This window comes from Dasypus novemcinctus, chromosome 1 (assembly GCF_030445035.2).
Source record: "Dasypus novemcinctus isolate mDasNov1 chromosome 1, mDasNov1.1.hap2, whole genome shotgun sequence".
Taxonomy (NCBI): Eukaryota; Metazoa; Chordata; class Mammalia; order Cingulata; family Dasypodidae; genus Dasypus; species Dasypus novemcinctus.
In genome coordinates this window covers 84,929,279-84,944,918 of record NC_080673.1, presented here as the reverse complement: position 1 = coordinate 84,944,918, position 15,640 = coordinate 84,929,279, and the positions used below count along the sequence as shown (strand labels likewise).

The window sequence follows — 15,640 nt, the reverse complement described above, 5'->3', positions numbered from 1 at the left end:
CTGATTCTTTGCATTGTTCCTCAATTGAGAATGCTTAGAGAGTTCTCATCTTGGAATTGTTGCTTAAGCCTTTTTCTTTAGCAGTGTTACTCTTTTTATAAATACAAAAGTATCACATCCCCTTTTAATATTATGTAAAATTTAAAATGATTTCAGGTTAAAAAGAAGTACCAGCTGGTTTTCCAAATGTATATCACTTTTGCTCTCATTCTGAAATTCTCTATATGGGTTTCCTTCCTGCCCTCCCCCCCCCCCCCCCAATGCTACAAACAGGTTCATAAGCTCTTTATGTGTATACTGTTAAGGATATGCAGAAAGGTGATTTCTTTTGAACAGTTGAATCACGTCCATCCATTCTTGGTGCCTATGAACAGACAACATGAATTTGTTTTCCTAAGGTGGAACTAATAAAGCATTTTTCCACTGCAACCAATGTTATGCGTCACACTAGTTTCCCAAGGCATTTCCCAAATACGTTTTAAATTAATAATTAATTCATAATATACCCGAAATACTGAAGAACAATTTCAGTTACCCTAAACTTCCAATGCATAGTAATAGAATGGGAAAATTCATATGGAGTTCTGAAAAGAAAAATGAATCTTTGAAACAAACCCGTATGTAAGTTGGTGGATGTTTGTATGGGTTTGAATTAGCAAAATGATAGTGAAAATTTAGTATAAGCTATCAGATATATATTCAGTGAATGTTTATTTAGTGTACATGAATTATTGGCAATACACTATTTAGATGCTTTGATATTCAAGGAATTTTCAGCCTGCTAAGGGAGATGGTGTATTTATACAAATAATTTTATAACAAGTTAAAAAATGAACAGTTGCCATAAAGAAGATACAGTATTCTATCAAAGACGAGAACTAAAGAATAACTTTTTAAACTGGGAAGATGAGGCAAAGATTGATATAGAAAGTTGCATTTGAGTTGACTTTGAAGGACTTGTTGAATTTGAACAGATGAAAGTACAGTAATGAAAGGAAAATCAGAGCGAGCAAAGGCATGAGATTGGGCAAGGATGGGAGAGGCTGAGAGAATCCAGAATGATAAAGTGTGATTCAGTGTAGGAAGAAGAAAAACAGATCGACTTTGAATATCATTTGGTTGTTGAACCAGTGAAAATTTTAAGATTTTTCTCATTGTGGATAAAGCCTTTTTAAAAAGTAGTTAGTATTGAGAATTTTATCATTCAGCATTGGGTGGGGAGTACTTGAATAAGACTTTTGGAATATATGAGTTGGGATTGGAAAGTGAAATTTTTGATAGGGTACTGGGATTAAGATAGAAGGAAATGGGTGAGAAAGTAAAGTTTTGGGTTACTTAAAGATATACTTCTACAGACTTTAGTTAAGAGCCTTGTGGTTAATCGTTTTACTGGAAAGAATTCATGATATTGGTGGATTAGAAAAAGAGATAAATCCAAGTTTTAGTTCTACAGAATGGACTCAATTGTATATAATATGTGCTGATGGAATGTTCCTGTCAGAGCAACACCTAGAAGAGAGACTGACGGGCACAGCTTCCCCAAACAGCTTTCCAGTGTTTGTAGATTGTCTTTGCTTGGCCTACCTAGGATTTTACTCTTACTCTGGTCTCTTAATTCTGTATCCAAGCAGATAGTAAGATTTAGTCTGTAAAACTGTTTTGATAGAGGGTGTTGCCTAGAAGACTACACAGTCTGACAGATACTGTCCCCAGAGCTCTGTATGTTTCTGCCCCAGGTACAAATGCTTTCCCTGAGAAGATGGATTACTCATCCCAAAATCAATGCACCAATGCCCATACCCTTCTGGATCATTAGCTTGTTGCAGAGGAGGAATTGCACTTCCTGAATAGTTGTGGAAATAGGTTATCTAAAGGGAAAGTGAGATGAAGGGAAAGGGGCAGATCAGCTCCTAGCTTGCTGATCTGTATAAGTAAATCTAACAGGCAGACAGCATAAGTAAAAGAAAGCTTTCTCCTGCCTTCTTCTTGGCCACATTCACTATTCAGCAGGAGAGACACTAAAGTTAATAGGATGTGATCTTATTGTAGATTTGGATCTTTGTCCAGCTTAATACATTCTTAACTAAACCTTTTGGAGAAGCTGACTCACTTGCACTCTCATCCTGCTGTTGAGCTGGGAGGAGCCATTTGAATGATTTGCCTGGGAAATGATATAACCTAGACTGGTTTTAGGCAAGTTCTGCATTTACTGCTTCTCTCAATACAGATATATAATCCAGAAACACCAAATAATAATATTTATCAAGAAAAAGAGAAATTTTCATTTATTTATGAAGAAATTCTTTGATGTCAGGGAACCTTTGGTATTTGATTTAATTGAACTGCCCAAAGTACATTTCTAATAGATGGTTTTGGAGAATAACTTACTACTTTTAATTGCTCGTGACCAAACTACTGCTTTAGAAATTCATCTCTAAAATCAAGAGGAAAACTGGGGTATAATTTATGGAAATTTAATGTACATTAAATTTTAAAATATTATTATTTATTACTTAAAATTCCCCATAGTGGAGGGAGGAAATAGGGCAAGGCTATAGTAATGTACTGATAGTGAAGTCCACAGTCACTGGACTATGAACTCCTGGGCAGGGAACCATATCTTGTTCTTTTGTATTTCTAACACCTAGTACCTGATACAAGAAGGTGACCAATAAAAGTTTGTTTGACTATTATTAAATTATTGATGAAATGAATATGCCTACAGATAAAAGAAGGGCACTGAATTCCTGTCCCCACTGGTATTATCAGTAAACTTCAAAAGGGAACGTGACTACAAGAATGATTCTGGAAATATACCAGGAAATTTTGCATTTTCTCTATTGAATATTAGTTGAGGACCATAGATCCACGGCTCAGAATTAGCTTCTTTGGTAGTAATGGGATTCATCTTTATCCACTATCTTATTTTCTTAGAAGAGATAACTTAGATGGATTTAGTTTCACAAAATACATGTTTAATGTTTGTTACATTCTGTTCTTCCTGGTCTTTTTGGAGAATAGTATTAGGGACTTCATGTTTTAGCCCTGCTTTTCAAATCCATTTGTGACTCTTGAGAAAACAACTGAATGAAAATACATTGAGATATTCCAATAATAAGCACTGGATAAACAACCCTAGTGGTGTTTAAACAACAATTTATTATGCCCTCAGAATCTGTAGTTCAGGAATTCAGACAGTGCACAGAGGGAATTACTTGTCTGTGCTTTATAATATTTGGGTCCTCAGCTGGAAGACTCAAGAGCTAGGCCTGGAATCACCTTCAGGTTCATCAGTCATATGACTGGCAGTTGACCCTGGCTCTTGGCTGAGGCATTAGCTGGGCTATTAGCTGCATACCTACTTATGATCTTTCTGTTTTGCCTGAATGTGCTCATAGCATGATGGCTGAATACCAAAGGTGAGTATTGAAAGAAAGAGAGCAAGGTAGAAACTTTATTCAGTTTATGAATTGGCCTTGGGGAGTCATATAGCATTACTCAAAGAGAGGGGACAGGTTCTCTTTATGGGAATTAGCAAGGTACTGAAAGCACATGTGGGACTGGAAATATTACTTTGGCTATTTTTGGAAAATTACAACCTACTAGGCAATATAATTCCCCTGTCTATAATTTCAATGTGTGGTTAATAATGTATTTATTTTTCTTTAGGTTGCTTTTACCAAATAAACTTATTACCATTCTTTGTATTTAGTTTTTTTTTTAAAGATAACTTGCACTTAAATGTATTAATCAGTTCCTGAAATTGATAGAGGGAAGTTTTATTTTATAAATAAAAGTTAATTATCTAGAATTTTTTATTTGTGTTTCCCAGTGAGGAGATTATCCATTTAGTAATATAGTAGAGAGAAAATAGTATTTGTAAAAAAAAAGATTTTAAAAGGAGTAAAATGACTATATCCTTCTCCTGTACAAGCAAGTAATGAATAGTCAGTGTCTAGATAATTTTTTTTAGGTTTTTTGTTTTTGCTGTAGGTTAGCTAACTCTTCTCTTGCCTTTAGTTTTAATCAAAGCCATCTTAGTTCTGACATAAAGAAACATTGTCAGTGAACTGCTGCTGTCCATCTCCTTATAGTTGTAAGTTATATTATGTGATAGGAAAGGAGAATATAGAGACATTTTATACAGGAATTTCTGAATGGAAAATAGTGAGTTCTGAAAATTTCAAAATAGACGGGGTCCCTCTTCCTTAAACTTTCTCATTTTGGTTTTTATTGTCTTCTCTTAAGATGAGGTGTTAGTTTTGCCAGTCAAGAAGTTATTGCCTTCATGAGTGCTGAATTTGAGTTAGAGTCCAGAGAAAGCTCAGCCACTTCTGCTAGTCTGAGGGTGATTTGGAGAGACAGGGTATATCCCTAGCATGGGACTTGCATGTATTAAAATCATTAGAGGAAGTTGGACTAGTTCTGGAATCAGTGTAGTGGTCATTTAGAGACTCTGGTTTGGTTTGGGATCTTCCCTGAAAAAAGTTGATTGAGTTTTGGAACAAACTGACTTTATGGAGAGCCCCTGGATGAGGATTTGAGACATGTACCACAGAGCCTCCATAACTAACTTAGCAAATTTCGGATCATTTTCTAATTATTTCTGTGAATAGAAATATAACTACTATATTATATAGCTTTTTAGACTTTCTAGACTCAGAATTTCTTTTTCTTATTCCTCCTTAAGAATTGCAATATTTTCTTTCCCATACTGTCTTCGGAAGAAAGATAACAGAGATGCCTCTGGTTGCTCACTGTCTATCCTACTCACATGTTTCCCTTATCTGCAGTTGATATACCCTTTACTGCTGTGCCTGTTGACCCATTTTCCCTTCCAAGTTTCAGTATTTTCCACTGCTTTCTAGATAGTTCCATCTGGATATTACACAGAAACCTCACATTCAATATTTTAAATGTGAACTCTTTCTCCTTGTCCTCAGAACTTCTTTTTATGTGTTTCTTCTCTTGGTTAGTTATATAATTAATCCAAGTCAGCAACCTGAAAATCATTCTAGACCCTTTCTACCCAACCTCACTCTTAAGTCCCGTTAGTTCTTATTAATAAACACTTAAATGTATATCCCTTTCTTAATATTTTCACCAGCATAGACTTGGTTTAATACTTTCATCTTTTCTTCCTTTGTATCCTCACTTTCCTTTCCCTATATCATCTAAAACATATCTATGATGATCTCTCCCTGCACTAATCTCATTTTATTACAACTGTTTCATTTATATGCCTCCATAACTAGATACGGATTTTATCTTGTTCATCTGAGTATATCTGTGGCATAACATTGTAATTAACACAAAAACAGTGCTTTGTTTTGTTTTGTTTTCTCTAAGGAAAGGAGGCAAACAAGTAGGCTGGCTGGTAAACAAAAACTATTAATTTTGTCTATGCAGCCCACATAATTTAGTAGCTAAACTTGAATTTAAAAATGTGACATTTCTATAAACTGTCCAACATTTTCTCTGCTAGTTCAAATTCTGGGGAAAATGGACAGAGTTATAATGAAAAAATAAAAAATGTATTTATTGCTTATCTTTTGTATGAGATAGATTACTATTAGCCTTGATTTATTAAAAGAAATAAGTATTGCACTGTATTTCACCACCTAGAAAGAAAGTATTGTGCCTAAACACTGTGTAACACTGTGATAAATGCTATATAAACCAGTAGGTCTCAAGGGGGAGATGGTGAAGGTATGCCTTGTCAGGGCTTTGATAAATAAATATGGTGGCAGACCACATTTTAGGAACCAAAGGGTAGACTGTGTTTGGGATATGAAGAGTAGATAAAGTGCTGGAAAGTGATGGGAGGTATGTGTCGAAAGCTGTTCTGTGGCCCCTATGTTAAGAATGTGAACTCATGAGATAGGAATTTTGTTCATTTATTCATTGATAGATCTAACCCGAGTCAGGAGAGTATGTTTTAGGTACTGAATAAGTGTTTGCTGAATTAATGAATGGACTTTGAAACCCACCTCACTTGACAAGACATTATTTCATAAGTGATTATTTGGTAGCCAAGGCTGTTTTGTTCCAGCAGTACACTCAATATTTAGCTGACATCACATTAAGAAAAAATGTTCTAAGACTGCAGGTCATATAACACTACATTCAAAGGTGAAAAAAAAGTGTGTTTTCTCTGCTCTGCATCTTTATCCTACCCCACTCACCCCCCCTTCTTACTCTGTATTGCAAATAAACATGTTCAAATCACTTCCACCCCTCAAACCTTCTCTGGATTCTTAATTTCCTTTTCTAATGCAAGAAAGATTTCAATGTCATATTTAGACTGATTTTTCTTTTATGGTGAAATTTTCAACTTTATTTATTTAATATTTCTGCCCCTTTTATATTCAGTGGCTTTTTCCTCCAGCTCCTCAGAACCTTGCCAGGGTAATATCCTTGGCACATTCTGATTGCTTATATGCAGTTTCTTGAAGGTCTAAATTGTGAAAACTTAACTATCATCAAAGTCAAATCAGGGTTTCAAATTTTGCTTGCTTTTCTTAATCGTAACAATTAAAAGCCTTATGAGAGAGTAAAAAAGATACTGCAGAATCTCAAAGGATATGAATATACCCTTCTAAGTGCTTATTTCATTCTCTTGGATGTTCGAATGTTTGTCCTGTTAATGAAGGCGAGCTCCTGAGATTTTTGAAAAAATAGGACCATCACCTTAGTGTTGATCTCTCTATTGTTTCCTCAGGTTGGTTGTGGCTTAACAACTTTGGAAAGTTTTAGAAATCATTTGACATTCCTGAAATCTGATTACTAGATTTGAATCTGCATGTAAAAACAATTTTGGTATGATTTCTCATTTATGTGTTTATTTTAACCAGCTTTATTCTAAAGAATTTAAAATAATGTGAAAGGTATAATTGAGGGAAAATACCTTGGTTCAAAATGGTAAGTTTTTCAATGTAACTATAATGTCAGCCCATAATCTGTGCATTCCTTATCAGATGTCATATTCAGGGAAAATAACAGAATGGTTTTTAGCTAATAAAGCACTCTTATGTGTTTGATGTCATTTAATCTTTCCAATAGCCCTGTGAAGTATTATTGCCATTTTTAGAGATGAGGAAGCTGGGGCTCAAAGTTAAGTGACTTGATTAAGATGACACAGCACATTGTGAAATTGGAGTTAGAATCAAATCCCTTACCATACAAATTAGTGAAAACAGCAATTAGTACATTTCATTTTTAATGGTAACTTTTATACTTTCAATGCAATTTTTAAGAAGTCTTGGTTAACTATTTGTCTTAGAAGTAGTCAAATATGTTTGAAAACACAAGACATTAAAAGTCATTTTGTATCACAATGCTTATTATTATCTTACCTATTCATTTTGCAGAAAAAAATTTCAATTCTCTGTAGCTTACCTGACTATGTGGAACATTGTTTATACAGGGACTTTAAAATGGGAAAAGAGGTCTATTGATGTTGGTATTTGGAACAAAAAAGAGGCCCCAGCACCCATCACCTTCTTTTCCCATCATCGTCTCTGTCAAGGACTCACTCACAGTCTAGACATTCTTTGCTTCAAAATGGCTGAGACTGACAAAGGATAAATGTAGTGTTATTGGCTTCTTAACTGTTGTTGCCCTACCTTGAGTCCAACTCTTGGGGGACTGAGAGGAATAGTAGGTTTGGGCTATAGGATGCCATCAAGACAGATCTGGTGCTACCCTAGTGACCTGATCTGCTCCCAAAGCTCAGACCTTTGAAGATCTCCCTAGAGGTTTACCCAGATTCTGATGTCCACAGAGTCAAGCCTAGTGAGGATAGAGGTGAACTTGTCCAATACACTTTTAAATTATTTAAAAGTAAATACATTTTAAAATTAGTTATTCCTTAATTAGCCCTGAAGCAGTTTCAAAAAATCAAACAAACTATACATATCTGGAGTTGGGACATGCTTTACCTTGAGCATGGCTAGCATGAAGTTTTTTGTTTGTTCTTAGAGGAACTGAGAATTTTAAAACAAACGGGTCCCTCAATGATTATCTTCTCTAAAAGTCTCAAGAACTTGCTTTTCCATTCCTTCTTTTACATTTATTCACCATCCTCCATTTCTTGACATCCTTTGTGTGAAAATAAAAATTATGGAAAAGTTTCCACTTTTGGAGTAGTTGCTCCCCATGCTAACTCTGATGCCTCTCTCAGTTCTTCTTTCACTCCAGCTCCTTTCTCTCAGAGTCAGGCTACTTTCACCTGACTTTTCCTGAAAAACACCTACATGAAGGAACATGGGGAGGGGTAGGAGCATATTCTTCTTTAAAACAAGTTGGGACATTTGGTGTTTAGCTCTAGGAAAAGAATCCTGTCAAAACAAGAAATCAAATCATTTTCTATGCAGGCCATGATCAAAACAGCTTTTCATTATAATAAATGTAATCATTTCATCCATATTTATTATCCCACATTTTTCCATACCAGCCTTAAGACAGCTTACTTAACTAAACAAGAAGATACAATGATTATTTTTGTTGTAAGGTTGTCTTTTCTAAATTACTTACAGCAAAGAATAGGTAGATATCTAAATTGATTAATTGATTAGTTATACAGGAATGGAATTATCCATGTTTATGAGAGGAGCACCTATGACTGTTGCTGATTTCCTACTCAAGATTTAATCCATTATTGTAATAATTTTTCTTTCATTTACAGTTTGAAAATTACCAAGTTCTACCTAGACAATGAGCTGGAAAAAACATAGAGGTGGGCTCTGAGGTGGGACGTGGGATGATGGTTAAAACCTGGGAAGCACTCTGCACATAGAGCCCAGACACGCATGCTTCCATTCCGGTTATGCTTTCCAGTGGATCAGGGTGCATGCACAGAGCCAGCACCTACTTATGAAGGGCTGAGCGCAATTTTAAACTCGGATGTTGAGTCGAAATAAATGTTTGTTTTGTACAGATATATATTCAAATATCTGTTAACATACAGAAGAAGTGGTAGTGCAATAAATGGCAGTTGAAGTGTTAAATAAAAGATGGGTCTTTCAAAATGTATTAATATAAGAATAACCAGTGAAATTTATAGGGGAAAGTAATGAAAAGAATCTACTCCTGGAACTATTAAAATGTATTTTAAAATAGATGTAAATAAAAATCTTTGGTATTAACTCAGGAATGGATAGGAATACCACTGGAACAGAACAGAATTCAGCAATTGACGGAGAGAGCAGAATTTTCAATCAGCGAGGAGAGGACGAAATGTTCCACAGACAGCGTTGGGGACCTGGCTAACCATTCAATTAAAATTAAAACTGGATACCAGCCTCATTCCTACCTCCAAAATAAATTCAGGATGGATGGAAGATTAAAAGGTTAAAGAAAGGAAACTATAAAATTACTTTTTAAAAGTTGGGCTATTTAAGATGATATTGAAATGGAAAAGGTTTTTTATAATGGAAACCATTTGGGAAAAGACATTTTATCCTTTCAGCAAAAAAATGAAACAACCCAAAAAATGTTGAAAGAAAATTGCAAGACAATAATATTTAAAGGGTAAATACTACACGGTACTCCTATTAAGACAAATATAATTAGAAGATAATATATTAACATCATGTAATAGAGTGATCCAGAGACTATAAAGTAAATGATGGAAAAGATTTGAACTTGTTTATCTGATTACCAGTAAGGCAAAGTACCTTCTCTATATTTATGCCATTTGATTTCCTCCTGTGATTGGGTGTTTTCTCCAGTTGTTTTTTTCCCCGTCATTATTTTTAGATAGTAATCCTTTTACTTTTTGTGTTACAGATATTTCTGCCAGTTTGTTGTTCTTTAACTTTTTTTTTAAAGATTTATTTGATTTATTTATTTATTTATTTCTCTCCCCTTCCCTGCCCACCCCTAGTTGTCAGCTCTCTGTGTCCATTTGCGGCGTGTTCTTCTGTGTCCACTTGTATTCTTGTCAGCAGCACCAGGAATTTGTATCTCTTTTTCGTTGTTGTTGTTGCATCATCCTGCTGCATCAGCTCTCCGTGTGTGCAGCACCATTCCTGGGCAGGCTGCACTTTTTTCGTGCTGGGCGGCTCTCTTTTACTTTTTAAAGAATCTTTCATACTCTACAGGTTTAATTGTTCTATGGTCACATGTGTCCTCCTTTTCTTTATGAATTCTGGGATCTGTGACTTGCTTAGGAAGATCTTTCTCATCCAGATATCAAAAATTATTCTCCAGGATTTTCTTAAAGTAATTTATGTATTTTAATTCAATTTAGATTTTTATTCCTTCTGTAATTTTTGCTAGTAGAGGATCTAACTTCATGTTTGCTTGCCTTTTTTCCCTAAATTAGTAGCTGGATGATTCCTTTTCCTGCTGCTGTTGTGAACACCACCCTATTGCTGTTTCTTCTTTTGTTAATACTGAAAACTTTTAATTACAGTGGTCCTAGATTCTGAACAAAACTTTAATATCTAAACGGGCCAGCCTTCTCGTGCTGTTCCTCATCAAAATTTACTTGCCTTTCTTGTTCATTTTCTTCTGTACATTTTCTTTTACAGATGAATTTTAGCCTCAGCTTTTCAAGTTCCTTTGAACAATCTTCTTGAAATGTAGGTAGAAAATGTATTGAATTTTAGATCATTATTATTTTTTTATAGTATCTTCATTACATTGATATTTCTTATCTACCACATCTCTCCATTTATTCAGGTTCTCTTTTATATCCTTCAGCAAAGATTTCATGTTTTCTTCAGGTAGGTTTTACACATTTTCTGTTAAGTTCTTTCATAGGTATTTATGGCTTTTGTTGGTAATATAAAAGAAGTTTTTTTTTTCAATCCACAACTTTAGTTGGTATTTGCACAGGGGATGGATTTTAAAGATATTTTTAAACTTTTTATTGAAGTAACATATATACAATTCAAGTCTCCATTTTACCCACTTTCAAGTATGTAATTCAGTGGTGTTAAATACATTCACAATATTGTGCTGCCCTCACCAACATCTATTACCCAAACTTTTTCATCACCTCAAGCAGAAACTTTGCACTCATTAAGAAACAACTACCTATTCCCCTCCTCCTTTCCCCAGGCCCTGGTAACCTAAAGTCTACTTTGTCTCTATGAGTTTGTTTTTAATAGTTATATTAATATTATACAAGTGGAATGATAAAGTATTTGTCTTTTCATATCTGGCTTATCTCACTCAACATGATGTCTCAAGGTTCATCCCTATAGTAGCATGTATCCGAACTTCTTTCTTCTTTACAGTTGAATAATAATGCCATTGTATGTTTATATCACGTTTTGCTTATCAGTTCATCTATTGATAGACATTTGGGTTGCTACCTCCTTTTGGCTATTGTGAATAATGCTGCTTTGATCTTTGGTGTATAAATATCTGTTCATGTCCCTGCTTTCAGTTCTTTTGTGTGTATGTCCAGAAGTGAATTGCCAGGTCAGGTGAAAATTTGAGGTTGAACTTTCTGAGGTACTGACAAACTGTTTTTCATGGTGACTGTACCTTTTACATTTCTACCAACAATGTATAAGATCACCTTTATTTTTAAGTGTTACATTTCTGAAATTGACTTATTTTTTTTTTGTAATATTAGACACATTTAAAGTGTTCTTTTTAACAGCTGTTATTAAATCAACTTTATACTTGATGGGATCTTAATTCCAGAAAATGTATGTGTGAAAATGTATTTTAGAAATACCATCCGGGACTTCCTAGCCTTTTGGAGACCTAGGATACTGTTCATGAAGTTCCACTTCCAATGTCTTTACCAAGAGTTCAGCGAATTTAAGATCCCTTTGGCCTCTGGCTCCTGCATATGGCCATGCTGTGTGAATGTCACCCATGTCAGCCAGACACAAAAACTAAAATACCAGTCACATCAAACATGTTGTGACTTTAGGCTCATGGGTAGAGATTATGTCCAGCAGAGGCCAGCGCCCACTATCTCACTCTCTCTACTCTACCTTTCACTTCCGGAATATCTTATACCTCCAGCTCAGTTTGGCTGTCACTCAGGATCTTACTCTCTTCCAAGCCCAGTAGAGTCTTATCTCTTAAAAATAATGAAAAAATTTTCTTCATTACTTTATCTATCAGTAAAAGGATATATATTTCAATATATTCTTGTTTTAGTGAATGAGTATAGTAGGAAAAGAATGGAAAAATAGGTATGTAGATTTTATTTTATATCATGCAAAGCAAAGAACACACGACTGAAGAAGTGTTTATTGCAGAGACAGTTAGAGGCCTTTTAAATCCTTGAGAAACAAAATTTAAATAACATAATTTCCATATGATTTAGAATGAATGTCTGAATGTAAACTTTTTGTAAATGGCATTGACCGGAATGTTCCAACTTTACAGAATTGGGAAGCAGGTGAAAAATTATTTGAAGACAAATCATAGTGATAAACACCATATTATAAAAATCATTCATCCAGCTTAAAGCTGTACATATTTTAAATTAAAATTTAAAATCGATTTGCACTTGTTTCTTGCTACGAAGCCACAGATAACTGCTAAATGTTCTGCACATGTGACATTCTAGGTAAATGGAACTGAATATAAGTAAAAAGTATCAAAAGTTGAAATAGCCTCTATTTCTGTTATGTATTTATAAATAAGTAAAATTTCCTGGAAAATGATGTATTGTGGTAAGGTTTCCTTCCCTCTCAAATAATTATTGCCTACCTTACTCACTAGTAGCTAGAAGGATGTGTCTCTTTTCCATCGTTGCTCCTGGTCTTACTGTGACCTTTATTCACTAATTCATTTTGAGCACAAAATGAAATCCATCCTCATGCATTGCCCCAAGAATGAATATGAGAGAATACGTTAATATCAGATCTCATTGAGTGATTTAAAAAGAAGGGGAAGAGGAAAGAAAAGAAAGCAAAGCATAAGAGATGCCTAAATTTCCATTTAAATACTGAATATTTAGCTACATGTGATGCTATTTTGATGAAATTTCACATTGTGCAGTACTGCCAAGCTGCAAATCAGGTTATTCTAGAAGATGGTGTGAAATGCTAAGAGCAGGGGCAATCATTGCAATCCTTCATTAATCTTGGAAGAGACAAGGGAAGGTCTGGGAGATACAGCCGTGACACTCACTCTGCATATGTTTTCATGACTATTTTATGGTATAGGTGTTATTGTTGTCCAGCGAGTGTATTTTCTGTACAGTGGAACTGTGCATTCCACAGAGTGCTGTGACTTTATTAGTTTTCATATGGGAAACTGAAGCTCAGTGCTTTGGCAGAGACTTATGTAAAGGGATGGCTTATGATAAAATCAAGCTTATGGCTACAGTAATAAATAAAGGCTACAGAAATAAAGTATCACTTAAAGCATGGGTAGTATCACTTAAAATGAACCACTTTCATTTTCATTACAAATCAACCTCACTGAAAATATTTGTGAATGTGCCTTCCTATAAAATAAATATTTTTAATTTTAAAATTGTCCTTATTTAACACCAGGTCTATTGTGACCCAGAATCTATTTGCTGTCTAATGACATTCCTGAGAATTTAATGCATTCCCAGTGGAAGGAGAGCACCCACTGAGAGAGTTCTAGAACCCTTGGATGCCTCACCTTAGAGCACAGGAGGTTTCTGTCCTGTGTAAGAAATATTTAGAGAAATAGTAAAACTCTTAGGTCTGTGGACATTTGGAACTGGTGGTCAATCCCTCTCTGTCTCATAATATAGTATAGCTCTTGACAGATGAAAATTACTAAGCTTAGAACAAGATAAAAGTCCATTCCAAAATAAATATCTCCCCTGGGGGCAGTGGTGGCGGTGGGGTTACTATTTTCATCATCTGTTCAATCCACAGCTTTAACTTGTAAACTAATACAAATTTATCTCTGATCATGTATCAACCATCAGTTTACATTCTTTTCACTTCTGCCTGACATCTGAAGCCATTAGCTCCTGATTTTTTTGTTTTTGTTACTTAACATAATTTACCAAATATGTGCTCTGACCTCCTAATTTCAGTTAGCCTTGTCAATTAAAATATTTTCAACAATAGCAGTTATTTAAAGGGAAATATTTTATCCTCTTCTTTATTTTCTAATGATTAACAAAAATGACCTGAAGACTTATTAAACAGGGCTGTTAATGGAAGAAATTATATCACTGATGTGGAAATAGTGGCCCAAAAGAGGAGTGATATGGGCGCACTTTTGGAGTTTGGAATTGTCCTGAATGACATTGCAAAGTCAGATACAGGACATTATATATCCTACCATAACCTACAGAATGAAGTGGAAGAAAGTGCAAACGACAATGTAGACTGTAATCCATGCTGTGTGGCAGTGCTTCAAAATGTGTTCATCAATTGCAATGCATGTACCACACTAATGAAAGAAGTTGTTTATGTGAGGAAAAGTGGGAGGTGTGGGGAGTGGGGGCATTTGGGAGTCCCTTATATATTTTTATATAACATTTCATGTAATCTATATTAAAATATATTTAAAAAAACAAAAACAAAAAAACACATTTTTGCTGCTTACTGAAGTCTGAGTTTTAAAACTGATTTTAAGCTGATATAAGTACATAGCACTCAATAAAGAATGTGTTTTACTTAGCTTTCAAAACTAAACAAGGTAGTGTTTTCGCAGGTCACTAAGTGAAGTCTGTATATAACACTGTTGTAAGCTCATATATGCAGATAGCACTCAATAACACATGTATTTTATTTAATTTTGAAAACTAATAAAAGTGGTGGTTTTGCATTCAATAAATAAATAAACAGGGCTGTTGATGACACTATGAACTATTTGGGACTTTCATAAAATTAACTGTCCTATTTTGATTTACAGGATCTCCAAAGTTGGGTAAATGGTGCTAATGAACATGGCTTTGTGCTAGTATCTTTCGGAGCCGGTGTCAAGTATTTGTCAGAAGACATTGCTAACAAACTGGCAGGAGCTCTGGCAAGATTACCTCAAAAAGTGATATGGAGGTAAGGTAATAATTCAGAATACAGAATATTTAATTGCTGTAGATTTTCAGTACCCCTTTGTTTAGCCTGCAGCTCCCAGTAAAGCATATTACATTGATCCCTGAGTAAATAGCAGGATACTCCTGACTTTTTCATTTTGCTTCGTAGTTATTAAAATCTAGGAGTAAATTTGCAAGACTCCGATGGATGGAGAGACATCTGGCCTGCAGCTTAGAAAAAACATATGATTAAGAATGATTTATACTTGTGTGGGATGCTTTTTTATGTTAACCTTGGCTTTCAACCCTCAATTACCCTTCAATTATTATTATTTTTTAAGCTTAGTTTGAATTTGTATGCACTTCCATAAACTACTTCAAATCAGTTTTGAAATGAGGTAGATAAAGATGGATGAACAAGTAAATAAGGAAAATATTTCGTGGACCCTTTTCAAACTCCCACTTTTTGTTTCCTTTGTGAAAGCTTTCAATTCTTTTATCTAAGAGATTGACCTCTGCAAACAATAACTCACCAGTTAATATGGTTAAAACAGACATATAAATTTACCCCAACATCTTTTTGAAGAACTTCAAAGGCATATCTGTCTCTGGAATTTCTGACTAGTGTTTAAAAATTGGGCCCAGTCACTTTATTTAACATTTATTTATCTATCACATGCAGCAACTGTTGGC

The 15,640-nt window shown here is 34.6% G+C and overlaps 1 protein-coding gene across 1 annotated transcript in view; it reads left to right on the top strand.

The window, feature by feature from the left end:
- The window catches only part of UGT8 (UDP glycosyltransferase 8), a 98,064-nt gene that overhangs the window by 63,625 nt on the left and 18,799 nt on the right, over positions 1 to 15,640 (top strand). The window contains exon 3 of the mRNA XM_004480884.2: positions 14,827 to 14,969. Within this exon, the coding sequence (XP_004480941.2) occupies positions 14,827 to 14,969 (143 nt within the window). The remainder of the gene's footprint in view (positions 1 to 14,826; positions 14,970 to 15,640) is intronic.